The sequence below is a fragment of the Semicossyphus pulcher genome, unplaced genomic scaffold, assembly GCF_022749685.1.
Source record: "Semicossyphus pulcher isolate SPU_LCO1_2020_fin unplaced genomic scaffold, fSemPul1.0.p SCAF_52, whole genome shotgun sequence".
Taxonomy (NCBI): Eukaryota; Metazoa; Chordata; class Actinopteri; order Labriformes; family Labridae; genus Semicossyphus; species Semicossyphus pulcher.
The window spans coordinates 361856-387167 of record NW_027211729.1 but is presented as its reverse complement, the minus strand read 5'-3'; the positions used below and the strand labels follow the sequence as shown (position 1 = coordinate 387167).

Here is a 25312-nt window from a genome sequence, read left to right as displayed (position 1 = left end):
ATTAAACATGATGGACTCCTGAGTGGACTCGCCTGCTTTCTGTCAGAGAAGATTTAACACTACTGTGACACTTTTTTCTCCCGATAGTTAAACATGAACACTGACACACAGTTCTGTTCGTCTGAATCACAGAAACACGGACACATGAAGTCGAACACAATTCATGTTAGAATAAAACTTTATTTACACTTTAACAGAGAAACATCGACACTTTTGGTCACTAATGTTTCAACACTTGTATTTCTTTTTTCAAGAAGGCCATTTTCTCTATTATGTGATCGGACAGCTGAAGATAGACGGAAAACACGGGGAGAGAGAGCAAGGCACCATGCAGCAGAGGGCCGAGGGCGGGAGTCAAACCTGCGGCCACTGTGTGGAGGACTGTGGCCTCCTTAAATGGAGCAGCCGCTCTGCCACTGAGCTGAACCAGCTCCTCTAACAGAACAAACTTTAATGCTCAGAGGACACGTCTGATTTGAAGCCACCTGACATCACGTCTAATCGATCACACAATTCGATCATCAGTCTGATGTTAGAGTCCATGTTGTTCCTCATCTTCATCACCTTCATGTTTAAACTCTGATGAAGACGACCTGACACAAACTCTGAACCTGTGACACAATCTGTTTATTCTCTCAGTAAACATTTACAGATACAGAACAATGTTCATGTTTTCATTTGTCAGTGTGAACGTGTGATTATATTTATGTGCAGAGTTTTAATGAGCTGAAACAAACTGAACAGTAAGTGATGATCTGCAACATCCAGCAGAGGGCGCTACAGCTCTCTTTCACACACTACATCCTGCTGCAGAAGCCATCAACAGGTATACACACACACACACACACACACACACACACACACAGTCTGTGTTCAGTGCGTTTCAGTATAAAGATGCAGCTTTAATCTGTCAGCGTTCAGAGCTACAAGAAAAAAGAGGAGTTCTCCCACAGCACGTGGACAGGTGGCGACAGGCGCAGGAGAAACACAGGTGAGACAAACAGGTCCTGGGACAGCTGCAGGTGCAGGTTCAGTCTTTAAAGTCTTGAAATGATCATATGACATGAAGCCTCCACTCACTGTGGCCGGTACCCCCCCAGCTGAGGCATGTAGCTGGAGGTCGGAGCAGCTGATTGGTTGTCAGCAGGCATGCTGTTCTCCGAGTCCTCCTGCAGGGGGCAGAAGTCCAGAGGCTGAAGCTCCTCCCTCTGCCCCGCCTCCTGCAGGTGGAGGCCATGATCACCCCCTGCAGGCCGGCCGCCACGCTGCAACTGTCTGCTGCCCTCCTGGAGCGAGGTGTCGGGGTTTTCCTCTGAGTCGAGCAGGGGCTGGGTGGACTCGGAGCGGGAGAACAGGGTCTGGGGGGGCTGGGTGGGGGTCTGACCCTTGTACCCGGAGGAGGCGACCACGGAGGAGTACTGCACGGTGCTGGCGGTGGTGTCGGCCATGTCTCCACCCTCGTCACTGTCGGAGACGCTCTGACGAGGCGACGACATGCAGGAGGAGCCTCCGATGCCGCTGCTGTGCTCCTCTGACAGATACTTGTCCTTCTTCAGAGGGAGGCCGCTCTTCTCCTCATCGAACACACTCCTGCCGTCACACACATCCACGTCCAGCACGCTGATCCCCGACACACAGCTCTCCCTCGCAGGCTCCGCCTACACAGGGGGCGGAGTCTAGTTAGTGGCAGACTGGGTAATTTAGTCTCATTATTATCATTATTATTATTAGACTGACTAAAGAGGAGACACACAGCTCTCCCTCACAGGCTCCGCCCACACAAGGGGCGGAGTCTGATATTGAAACATGACCTGGTCTCTGTGAGACTGTTTAGACCTGTAACCAGTTTGCTGCAACTGATCTGGAGTCTGGTTATACTGGTTACACTGGTTACAGTGGTCATACTGGTTATACTGGTTACAGTGGTTACACTGATTACACTGGTCATACTGGTCATACTGGTCATACTGGTCATACTGGTTATACTGGTTACAGTGGTTACACTGGTCATACTGGTTATACTGGTTATAGTGGTTATAGTGGTTACAGTGGTTACACTGGTCATACTGGTCATACTGGTTATACTGGTTACAGTGGTTACACTGGTCATATTGGTTATAGTGGTTATAGTGGTTACAGTGGTTACACTGGCCATACTGGTTATACTGGTTACAGTGGTTACAGTGGTTACACTGGTCATACTGGTCATACTGGTTATACTGGTTATACTGGTTATACTGGTTACAGTGGTTACACTGGTCATACTGGTTATACTGGTTACACTGGTCACACTGGTTATACTGGTTACAGTGGTTACACTGGTCATACTGGTTATACTGGTTACAGTGGTACAGAAGTTGACCCAGTGTGTCCTGACCTTCAGAGGATAATCAGGAGACCAGTTTCCAATGGTGCTCTCTCCGGGGTCGGGGATCCGAGGCCAGAAGTTCTCCTTGATCCTGAAACAAAGAAACAAAGTGTGTTAGAAACCAGGTGAGAACACACCTGAGATACTATCACATGTTTAATGAAAGACCGACTGGTAGGGACCAATGACTGTATATATAGATGGACAACGTGTCTCCATCTGCTCCCATTGCACGAAAGTGATGCCAAAATAGCCCTGTGACGTCAGAAAGAACAGCAAGGATCCCGCACGCCGGCGTGTTTAACAGCAGAACAGCTTCTTGTGTTGGTCTGAGGTTAAAGTTCACAGATATGGAAACTTCAATGACTGTAGTGATTGTTTTAGTCACGTTTCCACTCGCCATTTGTCCTCTACTCTGCTAATCCTGAACTGATTGGCTGCAGGAGCCGTATTTGTCAACAGAGCTGTCAATCATCATCCTGACAGCATCAAATAACTAATAAAAAATAAACTTGTCAGAAAAATGAACACTTGGACATAAATCAGCAGGATAAGAACTAACTATAATGACAGAAACCATGTTTGAGGAAAATGTATTTGATGTGTATTTTAATTTTATAGTTTGACTCATGTCCCATCTGTTAACATGGAGGAGGCGGGCTTTATGAGCTATACTGCAGCCAGGCAGCAGGGGGCGATAGAGAGGGTTTGGCTTCACTGTTAGGGAGCTGTCAGGCCATCTTTTTATACAGACTATGGTGGGGACTCAAACACCAGAATCTGACAACACACTCGGTTTACATTCTGTCATGTTCACACACATATGTGTGTGTGATCATCCTGTGTGTGTGTGTGTGTGTTTGTGTGTATGTGTGTGTGTGTGTGTGTGTGTGTGTGTGTGTGTTTATGTGATGGTCACTCACACGTCCTTTTTGTAGAAGCAGAGCAGCACGGTCATCAGGAAGACAAACAGGAAGCCCAGACTGACTGCGACCACGATGCCCTCGATCTCTCCGGGAGCTAAGAGAAAATAAAATAACACTTTTTTATTTACACATTAGTTTATTTAAACATTATTCATTAATTAATTTACACTATTAATTGATTTATTTACACATTATTGATTTAGTAACCCATTACTGATTTATTTACACATCAGGCGATGACTCAGAGGTGAAAGTTTATTACAGGAAGAACACGTTACAGGTATTTGTCATCGTCTCCAGAGAAACAAAGAGACAAACATCATCAGGGGCCGACACTACGAAGTGAGTTCAACATACTCAGGGTCTCTTTCCTGCTCTGGCTTCACTCAACCTGACAAAGGATATCGCGCTGAACGGTCAGTTTTTTAAAGCAAATGACCAATCTCAACGCAGGCCAGCCTGCCGTCAGCTGATCGGCTTATTCTACAAACTCAGAGCAAACTATGCTTTTAGAAAGAGATGAAGAAGATGCACATAATCCAGACTAAATAGGCTCAGCTGCAGCTGCTGGATGCAGGACGGACAAACAGCAACAAAAAAAAATCACAATACCACTGCTCCATCATCAGAGCACAATATACAGTATTTATTATAACTCTCGTGTATTACATCAGATTAATACATTGCTCAGATATATTTTGGTGGTGTTCAGCATAAGTTACCATGGTGATCTACCCAGGTAAGAATTAAACCAGCTTGTAGTACTGAAAACTCTGAGTTAACCCTGAAGTTACCTGGATAACCGGAAAGCCTGCTTCGTAGTGGACTCCACATGTGTGACAAACGTCACAAACTTTTACTAAACTACTAAGGTTTAGATCCTTTACCTGTTCAGGTGAGGGGACTATTTAAAGAGGTATTATTTATTAGCATGTGTGCAGATAAACAGGATGTTTCACAGTGTGTGTGTGTGTGTGTGTGTGTGTGTGTGTGTGTGTGTGTGTGTGTGTGTGTTGGGATCAGATCATTACTGACGTGTTTAATATGTAAAAATTAAACCTCAAATCTCCACACGTCACTCCCTTTGTATGTGTTACACCTGTCACTCCCTTTGTATGTGTTACACCTGTCACTCCCTTTGTATGTGTTACACCTGTCACTCCCTCTATCTGTTACACCTGTCACTCCCTTTATCTGTTACACCTGTTACTCCCTTTATCTGTTACACCTGTCACTCCCTTTATCTGTTACACCTGTCACTCCCTCCATCTGTTACACCTGTCACTCCCTTTATCTGTTACACCTGTCACTCCCTTTATCTGTTACACCTGTCACTCCCTCCATCTGTTACACCTGTAACTCTCTCCATCTGTTACACCTGTCACTCCCTTTATCTGTTACACCTGTCACTCCCTTTATCTGTTACACCTGTTACTCCCTTTATCTGTTACACCTGTCACTCCCTTTATCTGTTACACCTGTCACTCCCTCCATCTGTTACACCTGTCACTCCCTTTATCTGTTACACCTGTCACTCCCTTTGTATGTGTTACGCCTGTCACTCCCTCCATCTGTTACACCTGTAACTCTCTCCATCTGTTACCCCTGTCACTCCCTTTATCTGTTACACCTGTCACTCCCTCCTTCTGTTACACCTGTCACTCCCTTTATCTGTTACACCTGTCACTCCCTTTATCTGTTACACCTGTCACTCCCTCCATCTGTTACACCTGTCACTCCCTCCCTCTGTTACACCTGTCACTCCCTTTATCTGTTACACCTGTCACTCCCTCCATCTGTTACACCTGTCACTCCGTTTATCTGTTACACCTGTCACTCCCTCCATCTGTTACACCTGTCACTCCCTTTATCTGTTACACCTGTCACTCCCTTTGTATGTGTTACACCTGTCACTCCCTTTGTATGTGTTACACCTGTCACTCCCTTTATCTGTTACACCTGTAACTCCCTTTATCTGTTACGTCTGTTACTCCCTTTATCTGTTACACCTGTAACTCCCTCCATCTGTTACACCTGTCACTCCCTTTATCTGTTACACCTGTCACTCCCTCCATCTGTTACACCTGTCACTCCCTTTATCTGTTATATTTTATATTGAAACATCTTTAACATCAAACATTAACTGTTTAATCTTCATCACCTCCGTGTTCAGGTGTGTAACAACCTGCACAGTGTCAGAGGTGTGTCTCACTCACCGTACTTCTGTGTGGTGAATGAGTGGACTGAGCCAGAGGCGGAGCCCGCGCCGGTTGAGGCTCTGATCCAGGTGTCGTAGGTGGTGTCAGGTGACAGAGAGGTCAGTTTGTGGGAGGAGGAGTTACCTGGGACTGTTACCTCTGTGACACAATAAACAGGAAGTACAATGTCAGGTTAATTATTATTATACAGGTGAGATAAACATGTGAGAGACAGACAGGTGTACCTCTGACGTGACTCCCCGTTCTGTAGCAGACAGTGTAGTTGATAAATCCTCGTCGTCTCTCTGCAGGTATCTGAGACCAGGTGAGCTGAACGCTGTCACGACCTGGAACTCCGACCAAATCCACAGATGGAGCCTCAGAGGGAGCTGCACAACATACACACACATTACACACACAATATACACACATTACACACACAATATACACACGATATACACACATTACACACACAATACACACACATTACACACACAATATACAGACAATACACACAATACACACACATTACACACACAATATACACAATATACACACAATATACACACAATACACACACAATATACAAACAATACACACACACATTATACACACAATATACACACACAATATACACACACAATACACACACAATATACACACAATATACACACACATTATACAAACAATACACACACAATATACACACGACACACAGATGACATCATTATTCGGGCCCCTGAGTGGAACATGTTCAGCTGTTTCGTTGCTCAGTGCAGTTTCAGGTTTCTGTCACTCATCCACAGGACAAGTCCGTCTGACATGAGTGCAGCTCTTCATCAGAGCACAGAGTGAACTGATGAAGAGCTGCAGAGTCTGTGTGTCACCTGTGTGTCACCTGCCTGTAAACTATAAACATGCACGCGACGCTGCTGCTGTCACGGATCATGTCAGCGGGATGATCCAGGCAGGCTTTTATTTATGCGTGGCAGCCTGTCACTGTGTGTGTTGCCGTTATCAGCGGCGGTGGTAACGGAGCGGCCAGCAGCACACACACAGTGTGATGTGATGTGTGTACCGACAGGAAGGAGGAGACGGTGAGCTTTCATTTCAAAAACTTGAAAGTAGGAGAGGAGTTTGTTTTGTTTGAATAGAAAATTGTAAAGTATGATTGTTAATTGTTTATATGAACAAGAAAATAAGCTGGTGAGGAAGGCCCGCTCTGTGGTCGGGCTTGAACTGGACACTCTGGAGTCAGCAGCTGAGAGGAGGATGAGGGACAAAATTAAAGCCATCTTGGACAGCCGCTCTCACCCTCTCCACCTGACCTGAGGCAGATGGGCAGCTCATTTAGCCAGCGCCTCATCCCGCCCAGGCGCAGAGCTGAGCACTTCATAATTATCAGGCGCTCCTTTGTGCCCACGGCCATCAGACTGTTCAACAGCAGTGGAAGCTACGCACTGTCATCCTGCTGAACTCTAGTACTCTCATCACTCTCACCTCACTGACTCTGCTGCTCTGATTTACTTATCCCTCCTATTTTCCTCAAATAAACTAACACATTTTACCCTTGGGGTCAATCTGACCCCAGGGATATTTGCCTCCAGAAAATGATTGACATAAAATTGTTGACCAAGTTTTTGTGTCAGGCACTTTGTTTATTTGTTGAATACATAAATAACCCCTTGATAATGAAACATATCGGTGATTTGACCTGTTCTCTAGCGCCACCATCAGGCCGAACTTTTAAATCAGAATTAATGTATCTTAAAAAGTTTTCATATAAATATTCTCAAATTGACTGACAACATTAATGAACACAAGAGTATGAACCCTACTGGTTTTGGTGATGATATGACCTTTCCTGTAGCGCCACCATCAGGTCAAACTTTCAGTTTTAGAGTTAGTGTGTCTTTAAAATCTTTCATCCAAATCTTTCCTAATTTGGGGTGCACATTCATGGCTCTCACTTAATGAACCATATTGATTGACGTTGGTGACCCCTCCCCCCCTTTCCTCTCATAAACATATTTATTTAATTATTTTTATCTCCTGTTTTTGTAACATATTTGTGGTTAGTCACTATAAGTCTCACTCACCCCTCCTCTTTTGTTATCCCGGCTTGGGATCGGCAAATTTGTCATCCCAAGTACAATATTTCCAATGGATGGTGTTATGAAGAGCTGTAAAGATGACTTGATGTCATCAACATGGCTGATTGCATATCTGGTGGGGCCTGGAAGCATTTTGATAATATCAGTAGCGTCTACCCTGCTGTTGAAGTGGGGAAAGGGACCATATTATCTTTCCATTTTTACCCCACCCTCCACAGCACGGGAAATATCAGTTCCACTTTGGCAGGTTGAGTACAGTAGGTCACACATACTCACACAGACACACACACACCTTCATGCCCATGGTGCAGGAAAGTTCTCATGAGACCATTGTCTCCCCCTCCCCCATGTCACGTCAGCACCAAAAATGAAAAATTATGGTCGCTCTACTCACTTCAACAACAAGGTAGACTGCTAAGAGTGTGTCCCACCAGACACACAGTCAGCCATGTTGAAGACATAAAGTCATTATTCGAGCTCTTCATATAACCATCAACTGAAAATGTTGTACTTGAGATGATAATTTCAGAGGGTAGGCATGTGTAGTTGGAAAGACTATCAAAGTTCTGGTGGGAAGAGTTGTTTTCCCCACCCCCCTGTTATGTATCAACTCAAAAGTATCAACTCTGCACTTGCAGGTGCGGGGGTGTTAGGTCAGACACACAGACACACAGACACACAAGTTTTACACAGCTAAAACAGCTTGGGGTCAAATTGACCCCAGAGGAACACCAATGCGTGCTTTATGTGTTCAGCACATTAGAAAAAAATCATCATCGTAATTTCATGCATAATCAGTTGTCCCCATCAAATTAGGAAAATCATGAAATATGAAGCAAAAAAAAAGTTAACTGTTATTTTTTGAATGAACATTGAATGGGGTCAAATTGACCCCAAGGATAACAGGAGGGTTATATACCTGCCATATACTGTAACATCCACCAGGTGGTCATGTCTTCATATACCGTGCTGTACTCACTACTTAACTCCATATTTTAATGCACTAATTTATACCATTATTATAATGACTAGTTATATAGTATATTAAATAGTGTATTATATTGTAGTATTCTATATGTATATGTTCATAATGTACATTATTAAGATATTATTACCATACATACTGTATACTATATTATATTACACTATACTATATTATACTATATAATTGCAATTTTTACCGTTATATTACGTCCACACTTTTATACTGCACCTTATATTGTACCACATCGCAAACCTAAGAGCTCAGACCATACTGTGTTATCTCATCCTGCATACCATGTCACTCCTACTTGTATAACAGTTGTATGTACATCGTATTTTCATTTTTATTTATTTAATCTAGTGTTATTTTTATACTGTATTTATTGACTTGCTATTTTGTCTTTCTACTGCTGCAACACCCCAATTTCCCTCCTGGGGATCAATAACCGATTATCTTATCTGAAAACACACCGAGTTATCTGGTTTACTTTCCTGTATTTTTTTTAAATCGCAGAACAAAAAGTTATCACAATGTCATATTCTTCCAATATCCTACGGCCCTACAACGTACACTGATCAGCCATAACATTATGACCACCTGCCTAATATTGTGTAGCTCCCTTTTGGCCTCCAAACAGCCCTGACCCGTCGAGGACTCCACTAGACCTCTGAAGGTGTGCTGAGGTATCTGGCACCAAGACGTGAGCAGCAGATCCTTTAGGTCCTGTAAGTCGAGGTGGGACCTCCATGGATCGGACTTGATTGTCCAGCACATCCCACAAATCCTCCATGGATTGAGATCTGGGGAATTTGGAGGCCGAGTCAACACCTTGAACTCATCGTCCCTCAAACCATTCCTGAACCATGTCTGCAGTGTGGCAGGGCGCATCATCCTGCTGAGAGAGGCCACTGCGTTTCAGAGTAACATCCACATGAACGGCAGGACCCAAGGTTTCCCAGCAGAACATTGCCCAAAGCATCACACTGCCTCCACCAGCTCGCCATCTTGCCATAGTGCATCCTGGTGCCATGTCTTCTCCAGGTAAGAGACGCACACGCACCTGACCAAAGAAAACGTGATTCATCAGACCAGGCCGCCTTCTTCCATCGCACCGTGGTCCAGTTCTGATGCTCATGTGTCCATTGTAGGAGCTTTCAGTGGTGGACAGAGGTCAGCATGGGCACCCTGACCGGTCTGCAGCTACACAGCCTCATACACAACAAACTGTGATGCTCTGTGTGTTCTGACACCTTTCTATCAGAACCAGCTTGAACTTTTTCAGCAGTTTGAGCTTCAGTAGCTCTTCTGTTGGATTGGACCACACGGGGCAGCCTTCGCTACCTACCTGCATCACTGAGCCTTGGTCGCCCATGACCCTGTCGATGGTTCACTGGTTTTCCTTCCTTGGACCACTCTTGGTAGGTACTGACCACTGCAGACCGGGAACACCCCACAAGAGTTGCAGTTTGGGAGATGCTCTGACCCAGCTGTCTAGCCATCACAATTTGGCCCTTGTCAAAGTCGCTCACGACAGCCTTCCGAGCAGATCGGGGGAAGTAAAATCGCTCTTAACATACCTCACACCACAGGAACATCTTGCCAGGGGGGAATCGGGCCCAAAATCGGCCAGATTATCTTGTAGTGTGTATCCCGCTTTAGAGGACAGAATGTTCACTTGCTTAACATATGCCAATGACAGGGGCCATTGTAGCTGGATACTCAATGTTGTTCACTTTACCTGTCAGTGGTCATAATGTTTTGGCTGATCGGTGTACACACACGTTATACATGGTTTATATTAGTATTAACCTCATCCTCATATATCTTCTTATAGCTGCAGACGCAACCTACCGACGCGCTGCACAGTTACAGTGTTAATTAAATGTATGATGTAATAAGCTCCGCCCTTCAGCCTCTATAAAGTAATGAGTAACAATAATAAGTTCACTCGGTGATCTCTGATCATCAGGGGTGTGTCTCACCTCCTTCTTCCAGGAAAGCTTGAACGCTCTCTGACCGGCCGCTTGACCCAGAGTAAACCACACACACAGACACTGTGTAGCACACGAACCGCTCCAGGTAACCTACAGGTAACACAGACAGGTAATTATATGTGTGCAGTAAACCAGTGAGGTGACAGAACCGCTGTTTCTATGTTGAACAGAGTGGAGGTTTGGGAGGTGTCAGAGGTCACAGTCAGGTATAAACATGCTGAACTGTTACAACAAACTGACCTCTGACCTCTGACCATTAACCTTTACTTCAACAGTGAACACACACACGCTCACCTCTGATGTGTGTGCGTGAGGTGCTCCGGTTCTCTCTCTGCCAGTCAGTCTGACCCCCCCTCTCCCACTGCACCACGAACTCTGACACGTCTGAGCTGTTGGGGGGCCTCCACTCCACCCACAGCCGGCCCTCCTGGGGCCACACCCTCAGCCCCTCCACCGGGGGGCGCTCTGTCACACACACACACACACACACACACACATTATTATCACGTTATTATTATTAAATATTATTAATCACATGATCAACGTTTATAATTAAGAGGACTCACCTCGTCGTCTCTCTGGAATGCCTAAAGACGCTTCTGCAGACTGACCCACAGAGTTCACTGCAGAGACAAACACTCTGATGGACTTTTCCTCAGGCAGGTGGAACTGTGTGAGGACGGTGATGTCTCTCTGTGAGGGGACCTGTCTGTCTCTCTGTCTACTGTGTGTTTCTGACGTGTTGACAGACAGTCTCTCCACCTGCAGGCTGCCGTTCTTCCCCCTGTGATCACTCTGATCCTGAATCTTTACGTCGTACCTGGTGATCCTCCCGTTAGAGAACACAGGCTCCTGTCAGGACAGACTCACATGTTACCTGTCAGCCTAAACTCAGGGCGAAAACAACAACCTGGTTTGGACCATATACTATATAAAGCAGGGGTCTGAAACTCAATCAGAGAGGGGGCCGAATTTAAAAACTGGGTCGTAGATGAGGGCCGTACGGGGTCAACACAGCAGACATAAATAAAAGACATGTTAATCAGAGGTATTATGACAAATACAGAAATATGAACTTTACTGCTCCAAAGACATCTTATAGAATTCAGAACAAACCAAGGGCATCAGAAAAAAGAGAGACGAAACTTAAAATAAAAGACACATCAGCATCATTCATTTGTTCATGTCTCCCTCTCTATCAGCAGTTTTTCATCATTTCCAAAAACGTTTTATCACAAGCATCAAAAACTGCCAGAAAACTACATTTTTATTTATTTATTTTTATATTTTTTTATCTTAAATATTCCGTTTTTTTATTCACAACTCCATCAAGAAAATAAGAATATTTCAAATGTGATCAATCTGGTGAAAATGTGCGAATATTTCAACCATAAGCAGTCTACCTGTGACTAGAGGAAAAGTGAAAAAGTGCACTCTGCTCTTATTTGCCGGAGCCTGGTGCTTGGCATCTTTTCTTGGCTGCAGGTTCATTCACGTTTGGGGTCAGGTTCTGAGCTATGGACACTCTCAGGATGGAGTGAAGGTGTTCATCAGTTGCTTACACAGGTATGTGCTTCCACACATGCAGAGCATTCGAGCAGCTTGTAGGCGGAGCTTGGGGTATCGTTTCGGAGTTCTATCGGCTCCATTTGGATGTTTACAGGTGCTCTTTCCACGTCAACTACAAAGGGATTACGCAGCAGTTCAAATTGAAATATCTGAGCTCCAAAGTCTGAATATCACCGTGTGAACTCTGCCAGGTCCGCTCAGTTTATCAGCAAAACGTGCAGTTGAGAACACAGTGGTGGAGACCTGGTTTGTCATTATCTGGCCACATGAAAATGACCCAAGTTTCCTTGCTGATTCTGAGTCTCCCACAGGCGCAGCTTGGCTTGTTAAGATCTCACTGCACCACACGTCTGTGATCACACGGTCCTGTTCCTGAAGCTCGAGGTTTAGCAGAGGTGCTTCGCTACGTCGCACAGAAATTGGTATGCTGCAGGTATAAAGCCGACAGGTGAGCTGATGCAGGAACTTACCTTACAGAGGATCTGAACTCGTCGTCCCTTCATGTTGCCGTCTTCAGAGATGATTCTCCATAAATCAGGTTTACCTCTCGGTTCTGAGACACACACAGACACACACAAACTAACATTGTGTCTATATACACATATATGTTAAACATTATATTTTGTGTCTACCAGAGTAATAAATGATGAGTTCAGGTGTGTTCTGGGAAATCAGGTATACACTCACTGTCCTCTGGTGTCCACTGGGTGGCGTTGTTGCTCCAGTCACTCCAGTATCCATGTCCCTGTCTCGCGTTTTTACAGCTCACCTGAGAGACGTACAGCGTGTCTGGCTGCAGATACTGAAGTCTGAAGGACTGGATTTCCTGAGACGTGTCCACCTCAGGCACCTGACACACAAACAGCCATATTTAATATGTTACACATTACACTCTAAACATATTAAATATGTTATATACGACCTACGACAAAACATTAAAAACTGGTTAAAACATTAAACACAATAAAAACAATCATTAAATCGGACAGTAAATGAAGCGTGCGTCAGTGTGTTTGGTTGTTTGTCAGTGTGTTTGTTTGTCAGTGTGTTTGGTTGTTTGTCAGTGTGTTTGTTTGTCAGTGTGTTTGTTTGTCAGTGTGTTTGGTTGTTTGTCAGTGTGTTTGTTTGTCAGTGTGTTTGTTTGTCAGTGTGTTTGGTTGTTGGTCAGTGTGTCAGTGTGTTTGGTTGTTTGTCAGTGTGTTTGGTTGTTGGTCAGTGTGTTTGGTTGTTGGTCAGTGTGTTTGGTTGTTTGTCAGAGTGTTTGGTTGTTTGTCGGTGTGTTTGGTTGTTTGTCAGTGTTTGGTTGTTTGTCAGAGTGCTTGGTTGTTTATCGGTGTGTTTGGTTGTTTGTCGGTGTGTTTGGTTGTTTGTCAGTGTGTTTGGTTGTTTATCGGTGTGTTTGGTTGTTTGTCAGAGTGTTTGGTTGTTTATCGGTGTGTTTGGTTGTTTGTCAGAGTGTTTGGTTGTTTGTCAGTGTGTTTGGTTGTTTGTCGGTGTGTTTGGTTGTTTGTCAGAGTGTTTGGTTGTTTGTCAGAGTGTTTGGTTGTTTGTCAGAGTGTTTGGTTGTTTGTCAGTGTTTGGTTGTTTGTCAGAGTGTTTGGTTGTTTGTCGGTGTGTTTGGTTGTTTGTCAGTGTTTGGTTGTTTGTCAGAGTGTTTGGTTGTTTGTCAGAGTGTTTGGTTGTTTTTCAGAGTGTTTGGTTGTTTGTCAGAGTGTTTGGTTGTTTGTCAGTGTTTGGTTGTTTGTCAGAGTGTTTGGTTGTTTGTCGGTTTTTTAAACAGTCTGAAGACGTCACTTTGGACCTTTCAAAGAAGAAAAGATTAATCATAAATTAGTCAGTAGGATAATCAATAATCACAGTGATTGTTAGTGTTGATGAAAGTGGGACAGATAATTAAAATAACAAAATGAAGACAATGGTAGATAATAAATGTACTCACGTAGCTCCAGGTGTGTGAGCCCTCAGCACAAAACCTGATCCTGTACGTTAACCTGATATACGTTTTATCGATGGGAGGAGTCCAGCTGAGGAGGAGCGAGGTGGGAAACGTCCTCTCTGAGACCACTTTGACGTCTGAGGGGGGGTTGGTCTTCACTGTGATCACCAACATGACATCATCATCATGAATACAGGTACAGCTCGAAGGTGGATCAGACCGGAATCAGAACAGTAGAAACAGATTATTTTAAGGGTAACCGAACTCACCGAAACAGTTGGCTTCCACTCTCAGGTGTTCTGACTCCGCCCACCCCAGACTGTTGTGAGCCTTCACCCATATCTCCAGGTCAATGTGATTGGGAAAAGTTCCAAAATACACCTGAGCGCTGGTGTCATGAGTGGAGGCATTGTAAGACCGACCACTGAGGAGGAGATTTAACAGACAGAATAAATCAGAATGTGTTCAGTGAGATTTAAATATTTAAATAAATCACTTTAAACAACAGTCAGAGAAACAACTGACCAACAATCACAAACAGCAGCCTGCTGCAGAGGCCGACTGTTTAATATAACAGATATATTAACTGGTGAAAGTTAATGAAGTTCAACTTAAGTCATGTTCATGTTTTGTGTTTGGTAAGGAAAACATGTTTGAGAAAAGGAAAAGTGTGGCGCCCTCCAGTGGACAAAGTAAATCTAAACATCTTTATCTAGATCCTGCTTTAGTCTGCAGCTTTGTGTTGACTGCTCTTCATTTTGCTCTTTACCCGCTCTAAACAATGACTGTATACATAGATGACACGTCTCCATCTGTTCTTATTGTACGAAAGTGATGCCAAAATAGCCCCTGTGATAGGCGCTGCCATCTCGCGATGGTGACGTCATTTGGAGCCAGAGTCTGCGCAGTAGAGATTGGCAGGTGGTGCCGCCGCAGCCACTAACCCTAACCCGCTACCCCAAACACACACTTAACTTACTGATAAAACAGCAAGGATCCCGCACACCGGCGTGTTTAACAGCAGAACATCTTCTTGTGTTGGTCTGAGGTTAAAGTTCACAGGTATGGAAACTTCACTAGCTGTAGTGATTGTTTATGTTACGTCTCCTCTAGCCGTTCATCCTCCGCTCTGCTAATCCTGAACTGATCGGCTGCAGGAGCCGTATTCGTCAAGAGAGCTGTCAATCATCCTGACAGCATCAAATAACTAATTAAAAGTAAACTTTACAGAAAAATGAACACTTAAAATAAATAAACGTAAATCAGCGTGATAAGAACTAACTATAATGACAGAAACCATGTTTGAGAAAAATGTATTTGACGTGTATTTTGATTTTCTAGTTTGACTCATGTCCCATCTGTTAACATGGAGGAGGCGGGCTTTATGAGCTATGCTGCAGCCAGTCAGCAGGGGGGACAGAGAGGGTTTGGCTTCCCTTTAGACCACCCCTCAGTCTCTTCAATAAAATACAGCTGAAGTCAAGAAACAAAACAGCCACCTCACTCATGGTTAAACTATAAACCAGCACAAAAATGTTAATTACTAACATATGCAGAACATATGTTGTAAACAGACAAATTAAAAACACTAACAAAATATTTTTTTTGCATTTTGGAACATAAATAACAAACTTAACAATTTAAACTACTCAGTCAGCACGAGGCGGCAGGCATGAAGGGAAATGAGGACGTCCCTGTCGCTGCCAGAGTGTGCGTCACAGCTGAGCAGAGCAGCACACACAGCGAAGGGAAGCATTAGGAAGCATTATCTTTCCCATACAGAGCGAAACATTGTGAACAACAAACTCATGTTGTCTGCTAGTTTCACAGCGGTTACGCTCTAAACAAGACGTTTTGTGAAGTCCCTTTCACGTCTCATAAAGATGTTAAAGTTACGATGTTACGGTGCTACAGACAGACAGAGAGCAGAGCACAGAGACAGCCACGTCACCGTGATGCTACGTGTTGATTGAGTCCCGACCTGCGGACTGTTGGCTGAGCTCCAGACCTCTGCCCCGCCATAGACAGTCCATAGATTGTCCCAAATGCCCCAAACAGAGCAGAATAATAAGAATAGAAACACAGACGGAGGGCAGATCCTCTGCAGATACAGACACCATATTCCCTGTTGATTAACAGGGAATATTTAATATGGAAAATCCTGCTCATTAAGCCTTTATTACTATTATTAACAGCATCAGTCTGTCAGATGAGCTGGTCTGTGTTTAGTGACTTGTATCTTCAGCAGCACTGTGTGCAGGTGGGAGAAACAAGAACATCATTTTTGTTCCTCCTTTTGTGTGTTAAACTCACTTCTATTTAATTTGATATTTAATTTTGGTGCTATTTGAGTTGCTACAGAAACACTATTTTATTTGAATTTTGTGTGTCATGCAAATGTAAGTTTTCCGATTTGGAATTTTAATATTTTAATTTCAGGTACATTTTGAATATATATGTAAATATAATGATTTTTTTTACTCCCTAAAAGAGTAAAAAATAATATATAACTATATAGATATATCTATATAGATATATAGATATATCTATATATATATATGATAATATATATATATATAATCGGCATCGGCCCCAAAAATCCAATATCGGTCGGGCTCTATTTAAAAACTTAGACCGTACTAAACGTACCACACATCTCTACCAATTTTCCTTGGCAATGCAGTTAAAATGACTGTGCTGCCTTGTTTTTTGTATCTGTTTCAATTGATCCCTTTCTTCCTGCATAAATGTTTTTTCAAAGACCTTGACAGTCACATCTCTACATATATTTGGCACGGTTCCAACCCACTAGGGATGTAATGATACCTCGCAATGCAGTTAAAAATTGATACATATAAGTGACGAGTCAAATCGATAAGATGAAGACATGAATCGCAATACTATCTTTAAAAAGCAGAGGGCGCTATCTGCATTTGGCTTCTCTTGTTCGACGTCACCATGTCTTTTGTGTCTGCAGCTGAATAGAGTAGTTAATAATGCAGCCCTATAATATAATAATGTGCAGCCCTTCATCGGTGCATCAGAGTCTGTAGCTGTGTCCCAGTCCAGGGGCTGCAACCTGTTTTGTCTCCTGCATGTAAACTTTTGGCACGCGATGCTGCTGCTGCTGTCACACAGTGTCGGCTAGGACACGCTTTCAGGGCTTATCAGTTGCGCGAGGCAGCTTTTCAGTGAGTGTATTCCCGTTATCAGCGACACCTGGTGTTGGTTAACACTGTGGTCACATAAACGGACCGTCCACGGAGCGGACGTGCCCGCAGTACTGACGGCGTTAGGTTGTGTGTCGACAGGAAGTCGGAGACTTGAGCCTTCGTTTCCAAAAGTTATCGTCAACAGGCTCCTCACGCTGATTAAACATGCATTTGAAGGCCGTTAGAACTGACTGCAGCCCACAGGTCTGTTGGTATTTATAAAGAAACGTGTCGCTCCACCTGAAGGCCCAAGAGTGGTAAAAGTAGGGAGGGGCATTTATTTTGTTTGAAGATAACAGACTAAAAATCCCAAATACCTGAATAGAACATATTTTTTCTTGTTTATTGTAAATTGTATATATGAGCATTATTCATCATATAGGCTATAGTTTTTTACATTACAATAAATACGCTAATTAACATCTCTTCATAAATATGAGAAAATTGTATCGTGAACCCAGAAGTTGAGTTGCCCAAGTCAGTGGGAGGAATGGGTCTGCCAAATGATTTGTTCTTTTAGTGGTCAGCCAACATAGCTAAACTGATTTACTGTCACCTGTCACCTGGGCCCTGATGGAGACCCTTTCTGATCCAGTAGCCTCTCCAATTTCCTTATTGAGTTCTCCACTACCTGGAACAACTCTTAAATGTATCAAAAATCCTGTGATAAAACATTCTCTTCGAGTTTGGCGCCAGTTCAGAAAACATTTTGATTCCAATAGTAGCTGTGGCCACATGTCCTTAGCACACAACCATCTTTTTCCTCTCTCCCAGACTGATGCAGCTTTTCATTTGTGGCACAACAACAGCTTGATCTTTTTTGGTGATCTCTTCATAGATGGTACTTTGGTGTCTCTTGAAATTCTCCAATGAGACCATAACATACCGAAGGCACACTGCTTTAGATACCTCCAGGCCCGCAGCTTTGCCAGAGAGCACCATTATTCACAGTTATGACGGTACACATTAGATACCATATTAGACTGGGATCCAGTCACAAAAGGACATGTTCTAAAGTCTATAAGATTATCCAAGCTAATATCCTGTTCTCCCTGGACCTTGGTTTTGAATTTATGGCAGAGACGTGGAAACATGCTGTACAGCGCATCCACACCACTTCACTCCTGCCTGATTCAATTTAAGGTCCTACATCGTTTACATCTCACAAGAGAGAAACTGTCTAGATATTATCCCACTATGGATCCTACTTGTGTTGGGTGCCACCTCAACCCAGCTACAGGGTACATGTTTTGGGACTGTCCATCCTTGTGCACATTTTTGAAGCCTTTTCAAGTATTTGCCATAAAACAATTGAACCCAACCCAATCGTTGCTATTTTCTGAGTTCCAAACGAGGGCCTAAATATCACCAACCCCTAAGCCAACTTTATAGCATTTGCCACGCTTTAGGCCCGGAGACTTATTGTCCGGAGTTGGAAGTCGGACAAATCCCCATCATTCGTAAATTGGATCAAAGAAATGTTATGTCTAATCCCACTAGAAAAACGTACCGATAGTTGTGTGTAGATTATGCAAATGTCTGTATTTGCCCAATAAGTCGGTCTACTAGCAAAACTAACTTTGTCTTTGCCCCTTTGTCTTCATATATTTTTATTACTATATCTTTATTATTTTTAACGACTTACTATTTATAAGAACATTAACATTCCCTTTTTATTTATTTATTTGTTATTCATGTATTTTTTATGGTTTTTCTTAATTGTCTAGCTTCTCTGGTGTCGGGAGGGCGGGAGATAACGTTTGTTTAGAGCAGAGCAGACTGACTCGTCAGGTGTTTCCTGTTAATACTACTACTACTACTCTAAATAATAATAATGTTACTAATGATAATAATAATAACAATGTCTGACATGTTGATGTGTGCTCAGTAGAGGTCTTCACGGGTCTACCAGAACCCGAGGACGGGTTCGGGTCCACATATTACTTGGTCAAACGGCTCCGGGTCGGGACTTGTTCTATAATCCTCAGTTCCGGGTCACATTATGTGTAATACCCGAATGGATCAAGGAAGACCCGAACGTGATTAGAAAGTGTTCATGATTAAAGTGCTTTGTGTGTCTGTGTGTGTATTTTAACTTGCAACAATGTGTCATTCGCATGAGAACGTGCGGGAATTAAAGTGGAGAAAAACATAACAAAGTGCAGCAACGAGTTGAGTGACGTGTCACGTGACTGCAGGTTCAGAGAAAAGTTGATGCCAAATCCGGTAATGATGGATACCTTCCTCGCTGATGTGGACAAAAAAGCTTTTGAAAGAAAATTTGGACCCGTGAAGACCTCTAGTGTTCAGTCAGAAACAGAGACTCTGCTGCTCTGTGGGTTTAAAAGAAGAAGTTGTTATTAAAATATTTCCTCTTTATTATTTCAGTGTTTTATCACTCTGACCCGGAGACGTCTTATATTTAAATACTATAAATACTCATCATCACCTACTGCATACTCTACTACAGTGTGCACTGCAGCTGCTCCTAAGGGGACATTACTCCATCAGTATATCATGTGTTGACCTTTGACCCTCTTGCTCAAACACCTGTCTCAGTCCACTGTGAAAGATACAAATATGTTACAAACACAAGGTTTCCTTTCATCGATTCCACCAGACACGCTCGTGACGGCTCGGGATGTGACGTATGTTCTGCTGTAGAGGATTGTGGGTATTTTTCCATGTTGTATTACCAAAGATTCACACTACAGATACTGCAGCACTAATCAGAGTGTCACAGGATCAATCAGCTCTGGGTGACTGAAATACTCCAGATTATAATTTAACATTCATACTTCCACATCACTGAAATTAATCTAAACAGAGACACTGTGATGATGAAGAGAGAGAGTGTGTGTGTGTGTGTGTGTGTGTGTGTGTGTGTGTGTACTCACATAGTGTCTCTGATGTAGAGTGTGTATGTTGTACGAACTTCTTCGGTCTGTCGTCCTGCGTCCTCCCACTGACACCTGATTGTTCCTGAGATGAATGTTTGCTCCTGATGAGCCACACATGACAAGTTCTCTGGCTTCTCAACAGCGTCTGACACACGCACACACACACACACACACGCACACACACGCACACACACGCGCGCACACACACACACACACACACACACACACACAGAAAATAAATACAAATATACATTTAACAATCTGACACCAGGACACGTTCTCCTGCGTCTTCCAACCAGCTGACAACAAAGGAAACTCAAAAACAGATTTAATCGGACTATAGCAGGTTACGTGACTCACTGACTGACAGGTACACAGATAAAATAGTAATAGATAATAATAAATGAATATAATAATAATGGTAATAATCCATACATCCTTTGACCAGGTAGATGCCGTTTATGAAGAGTCCCTGGTTGAGGATGATGTAGGGCGACTTTTTACTGCACAGACAGAAGAGCCACTCCGATTTCTCTGAGCTGATGTTCAGCGTCACATTGAGAGCGGAGCTGTTGATCCTGGTGTACTGATCTCTGGGTAATGTAGTCTCTGACAGGTTCCAGTACAGGTTGTCTGCTGTCACCTCCTTCGTGTTGATGATCAAACATGTCGCTGAGAAGTTTGAGCCGATCTCGACCACCGGAGACTGAGGGAAGGCCACCAAGTGATTCTGATTGTCTGAAGAGAGACAGCAGACACAACACTTTCTGAGTGGTTACTGTTTGTTATTCTGACTACAGTAACATCACTGTGTGACCTGAAGCTTCTAAATGAAATGCAGTGTTAGTGTTATTAGTTCAGTCTGCTTGTCCTGTCTGGACATGTTACAGTCGAAATACAGGTGTGCTCAGCAGGTGATTCAGAGAAGGTGAGGATGTATTAATCTGCTATCTGATGACTCATGCAAACATTCACAGATATGTACAGACTGTTTAATCTGAAGCACACGGGAAGCGTCATTCTCCTTTACAGTAACTCATTCTATGTAAAAATCAGGAAGGGAAACTAAATAAGTAACACATAAATAACATCAGCGTACGAGATTAAAGCAGCTTTAGAGTGTGACTATATCAGAGCGTTTAAAGACACTCGTTGAAGTTCACATGATTTCAGTTCAAAGGGTCTAAATGTAACTTTCAGAACATCCTCATTCCTCGCGACTCCCCCACAGGGATGGTGGTCGAGAATATGGGATACCTGGGCCATTGCTATGAGCCATCAGGTCTCTGTATAACCAAAGTGAGAGCTGTGTCCCGGGGCTTGTTGGCTTCCACCAGGGTTGTTCCGTGTCACTAATTCTGTTAGTGATTTTCATGGACAGGATCTCGAGGTGCAGCCGGGCGGGAGGAGGGTTTTCATTTGGGGGACCTCAGAATTTCATCTCTGCTTTTTGCAGATGACGTCCTGTTGGCTTCATCAAGCTGGGACCTCCAGCAGGCATTGAGTCAATTTGCAGCCGAGTGTGACGTGGCTGGAGTAAGCGTCAGCACCTCCAAGTCTGAGGCCATGGTTCTCTGCTGGAAAATCGTGGAGCTATATAGTTGATAGTAGATAGACTCAATAGTGAGTCTCTGCCTCAAGTGAAGGAGTTAAGTATCTCGGGTTCTTATTCATGAGTGAGGGTAAAATAGACCGTAAGAATGAGATCGCAGATATAAGAGGCCGAAATGAGTTTCCTCCGAAGAGTTTCTGGGCTCAGTCTGAGAGAGAGGGTAAGGAGCTCGGACATCCAGAGGGAGCTGGGAGTAGAGCCGCTACTCCTTCGCATCAAAAGGAGCCAGTTGAGGTGGTTCGGGCATCTGGTTAGGATGCCTCCTGGGCAACTTCTTGTGGAGGTTTTTGGGGCACGTCCAACTTGGAGGAGACCTAGTGACAGACCCAGAGCTCACTGGAGGGATTATATATCCCGTCTGGCAAGGGAATGCCTCAGAATCCCCCTGGAGGACCTGGAAAACATTGCTGGGGAGAGGGACACCTGGGTCTCCTTACTTAGCCTGCTGCCATCCAGATAAGCCGAAGATAAGGGATAACGGAAAGATGCCTCATTGATCCTAATCTGACATATACAGTATTTACATGTAGTCATGTCTCTTAGATTTTTATTTTTTTTTCAGGTATTTGGTTCAGAGGTGAGGTGCTCCTGTTGGGCCGCCACCATGTTAAAATTAACAAATAACCTTCTGTGTATATTACTTCTCATCAAGGTGACAGTGTTGGCAACAGCAGAAATAACAGAATATAACTGAATAATAGGCCTAATTGTAATATAAATAGCACTGAATATGCAGACAACAGAATAATACAATTCTGAGTTTACATAATGACGATAACGCTGCATTAAGGGGTTAAATATAAATAATAAAAGCTAAGCACAGAACAGCTAACAGCAGAACTAAGAGTATAACATCATATTAATAAGATAAATAAAATCTTACTGTAGATAATAACATACAGCAAGGGTTAAATGTTACTGAGCAGCTCGTGCAGCTGGCATCAGAGCAGCTAACAGCAGAAATACCATTCATACTGTGTTATAAAGATAATAATCTACATTAAGGGTTAATAATACTGACCAGCTCGTGCAGCTAGCATCAGAGCAGCTAACAGCAGCAGCTGCAGTTCTCTGACTGACTCCATGATGATGAAGATCAAGATCGATAACCTACAAAGGACACATCACATCATTCTTTCATTAATAACGTTATTAACACTACATACGATGGCGTCACGAGATTTTTATCCGTTTGTTTAGCTGAAATAGACTTTAAAACCATGTAAGCTAACAGTGGCTAACATTAACTGTTGTGTTAAAGGTAACGGTACTGTATATCTGACATGGTACAGTAGTCTCAGTATTTTAGCTGTAACGTTAGCTCGTCCTGCTAACGCCATGTTGTTTCCGCAGTGTGAAGCTAACGGTTATAACTTACCTGTCTGTCGTCAGCTGTGTTCACTGTTACAGTCACTGTCTGATTAAAACCATCTTTATGTAAAGCTAATCACTAACAATCATTAAAACAGGTTAAATAAATGTTAGCTAACATCGGAGTTCCATCGGAGTAGAGTTCTACTGAAGCCCCGCCCACTTCCCGTCAAGAAACCTAATGTCGCATTAACATGCCGCGGAGCTGCGTCAGAAACACATGATCTCACAGCATGTGGATGGACCTCAGCGTGTTAGCCTGTCTCCACCCCGCTGTAACGCCGACAGATTATAGATCTACTCAAATAACCGGCGCAGACATGCTGATCGGCGATTGGTCAGAAACTCGGTATGTCAAACATTTATGACCAATCGGAGGTTTTTTGTGTGACGCGGTCAGTTCTGCCCGCCCATCACTGATGTTTTCCAGTATACCGCCGCCCCCATGACCCCGCCCTCTCACAAACAGAACGTGCAGGTCAGAGGGTTAGGATAACAGAGAACAGACAACAGTCATAGCTTGAATCACTATTATTTGTAAAAGATAAAAAGCAATCTTAAAGCAACACAAGCAGACAGCACAATAGTAAACAGAACTACAGGAAGGCTGTTAATATAGAACAGGGTGTGTGTATAATGTAATCCTTCTGAAGGGGGTGCCCTTTCATCTCTCTTCACCCGTTCCCCTCTGAGTCCTGTACATAAAGGTGTTTATATCGGTGGTCCTGTCAACTGCAGAGAATTTTATGTCAGTTTCAGACTTTGAAACACGAGTTTAACATTTTGACAGTTGAACAGTTAATCAGACCACTAGTCACTTACACACAAACACATGGGAAAATAGGGTCTAGGTTGAAAAATCCAGAAGTTATCCTTTAACAGCTAGACAGTTAAACAGTTTGACAGTTTACCAGTTAGACAATTTGACAGTTTAACAGTTCATCAGTCAAACAGTTTAGCAGTTAAACATGTTGACAGTTTAACAGTTTGACAGTTAACAGTTAATCAGTTTAACATTTTGACAGTTAGACAGTTTAACAGTTTGACAATTAAACAGTTTAAAAGTTTGACAATTAAACAGTTTAACAGTTTTACATTTTGACAGTTTAACAGTTAAACAGTTTAACTGTTAAACAAGTTGACGGTTTAACATTTTGACAGTTTAACAGTTAAACAGTTAGACAGTTTAACAGTTAGACAGTTAAACAGTTAGACAGTTTAACAGTTATTCAGTTTAACATTTTGACAGTTAGACAGTTAAACTTGTTGACAGTTAAACAGTTTAACTGTTAAACATGTTGACAGTTTAAAGTTTTGACAGTTTAACAGTTTAACAGTTAGACAGTTTAACAGTTAGACAGTTAGACAGTTTAACAGTTTAATAGTTAGACAGTTAAACAGTTAGACAGTTTAACAGTTAGACAGTTAGACAGTTAAACAGTTATTCAGTTTAACATTTTGACAGTTTAACAGTTAAACTTGTTGACAGTTAAACAGTTTAACTGTTAAACATGTTGACAGTTTAAAGTTTTGACAGTTTAACAGTTTAACAGTTTAACAGTTAGACAGTTTAACAGTTAGACAGTTAGACAGTTTAACAGTTAGACAGTTAAACAGTTTAACAGTTAATCAGTTAAACAGTTTAACAGTTAATCAGTTTAACAGTTAATCAGTTTGACAGTAAGACAGTAAGACAGTTAAACAGTTAGACAGTTAGACAGTTAAACAGTTATTCAGTTTAACATGTTGACAGTTTAACAGTTAGACAGTTAGTTTAACTGTTAGACAGTTAAACAGTTTAACAGTTAATCAATTTAACATTTTGACAGGTTAACAGTTTAACAGTTTGACCGTTTAACAGTATTACAGTTAAACAGTTTGGCAGTTAGACAGTTTGACAGATTAACAGTTAAACTTTTTGACAGTTAAACGGTGTAACTGTTAAACATGTTGACAGTTTAACAGTTTAACAGTTAGAAAGTTAAACAGTTAGACAGTTAAACAGTTTAACAGTTAATCAGTTTAACATTTTGACAGTTTAACAGTTAGACAGTTAAACAGTTAGACAGTTTAACAGTTAGACAGTTAAACAGTTATTCAGTTTAACATTTTGACAGTTTAACAGTT

The 25312-nt window shown here is 42.7% G+C and overlaps 1 protein-coding gene across 1 annotated transcript; it reads right to left on the bottom strand.

The window, feature by feature from the left end:
• Positions 1 to 160: 160 nt before the first annotated feature.
• il6st (interleukin 6 cytokine family signal transduce) lies at positions 161 to 23327 on the bottom strand. Its single transcript, XM_069682202.1, has 16 exons — positions 23193 to 23327; positions 22836 to 22924; positions 20638 to 20940; positions 20200 to 20347; positions 14360 to 14514; positions 14094 to 14248; positions 12842 to 13004; positions 12625 to 12707; positions 11152 to 11437; positions 10880 to 11050; positions 10574 to 10675; positions 5738 to 5881; positions 5511 to 5651; positions 3292 to 3388; positions 2378 to 2459; positions 161 to 1658 (listed from the first exon to the last, which is right to left on the bottom strand). Exons 2-16 carry the CDS (start codon positions 22897 to 22899, stop codon positions 1077 to 1079), a joined length of 2676 nt encoding a protein of 891 aa, XP_069538303.1. The 5' UTR covers positions 22900 to 22924; positions 23193 to 23327; the 3' UTR covers positions 161 to 1076.
• Positions 23328 to 25312: the final 1985 nt, after the last annotated feature.

What these genes read in the sequence shown, in the direction of transcription:
- il6st (XM_069682202.1), bottom strand. Translation starts at nt 22,899, where the DNA reads ATGGAGTCAGTCAGAGAACTGCAGCTGCTGCTGTTAGCTGCTCTGATG. An exon ending in CTCTACATCAGAGACACTAT is followed by an intron (nt 14,515 to 20,199) that starts GTGAGTACACAC and finishes TCTCCTCCTCAG; the next exon opens with TGGTCGGTCTTACAATGCCT. An exon ending in GAGTTCAGATCCTCTGTAAG is followed by an intron (nt 11,438 to 12,624) that starts GTAAGTTCCTGC and finishes CTGTCCTGACAG; the next exon opens with GAGCCTGTGTTCTCTAACGG.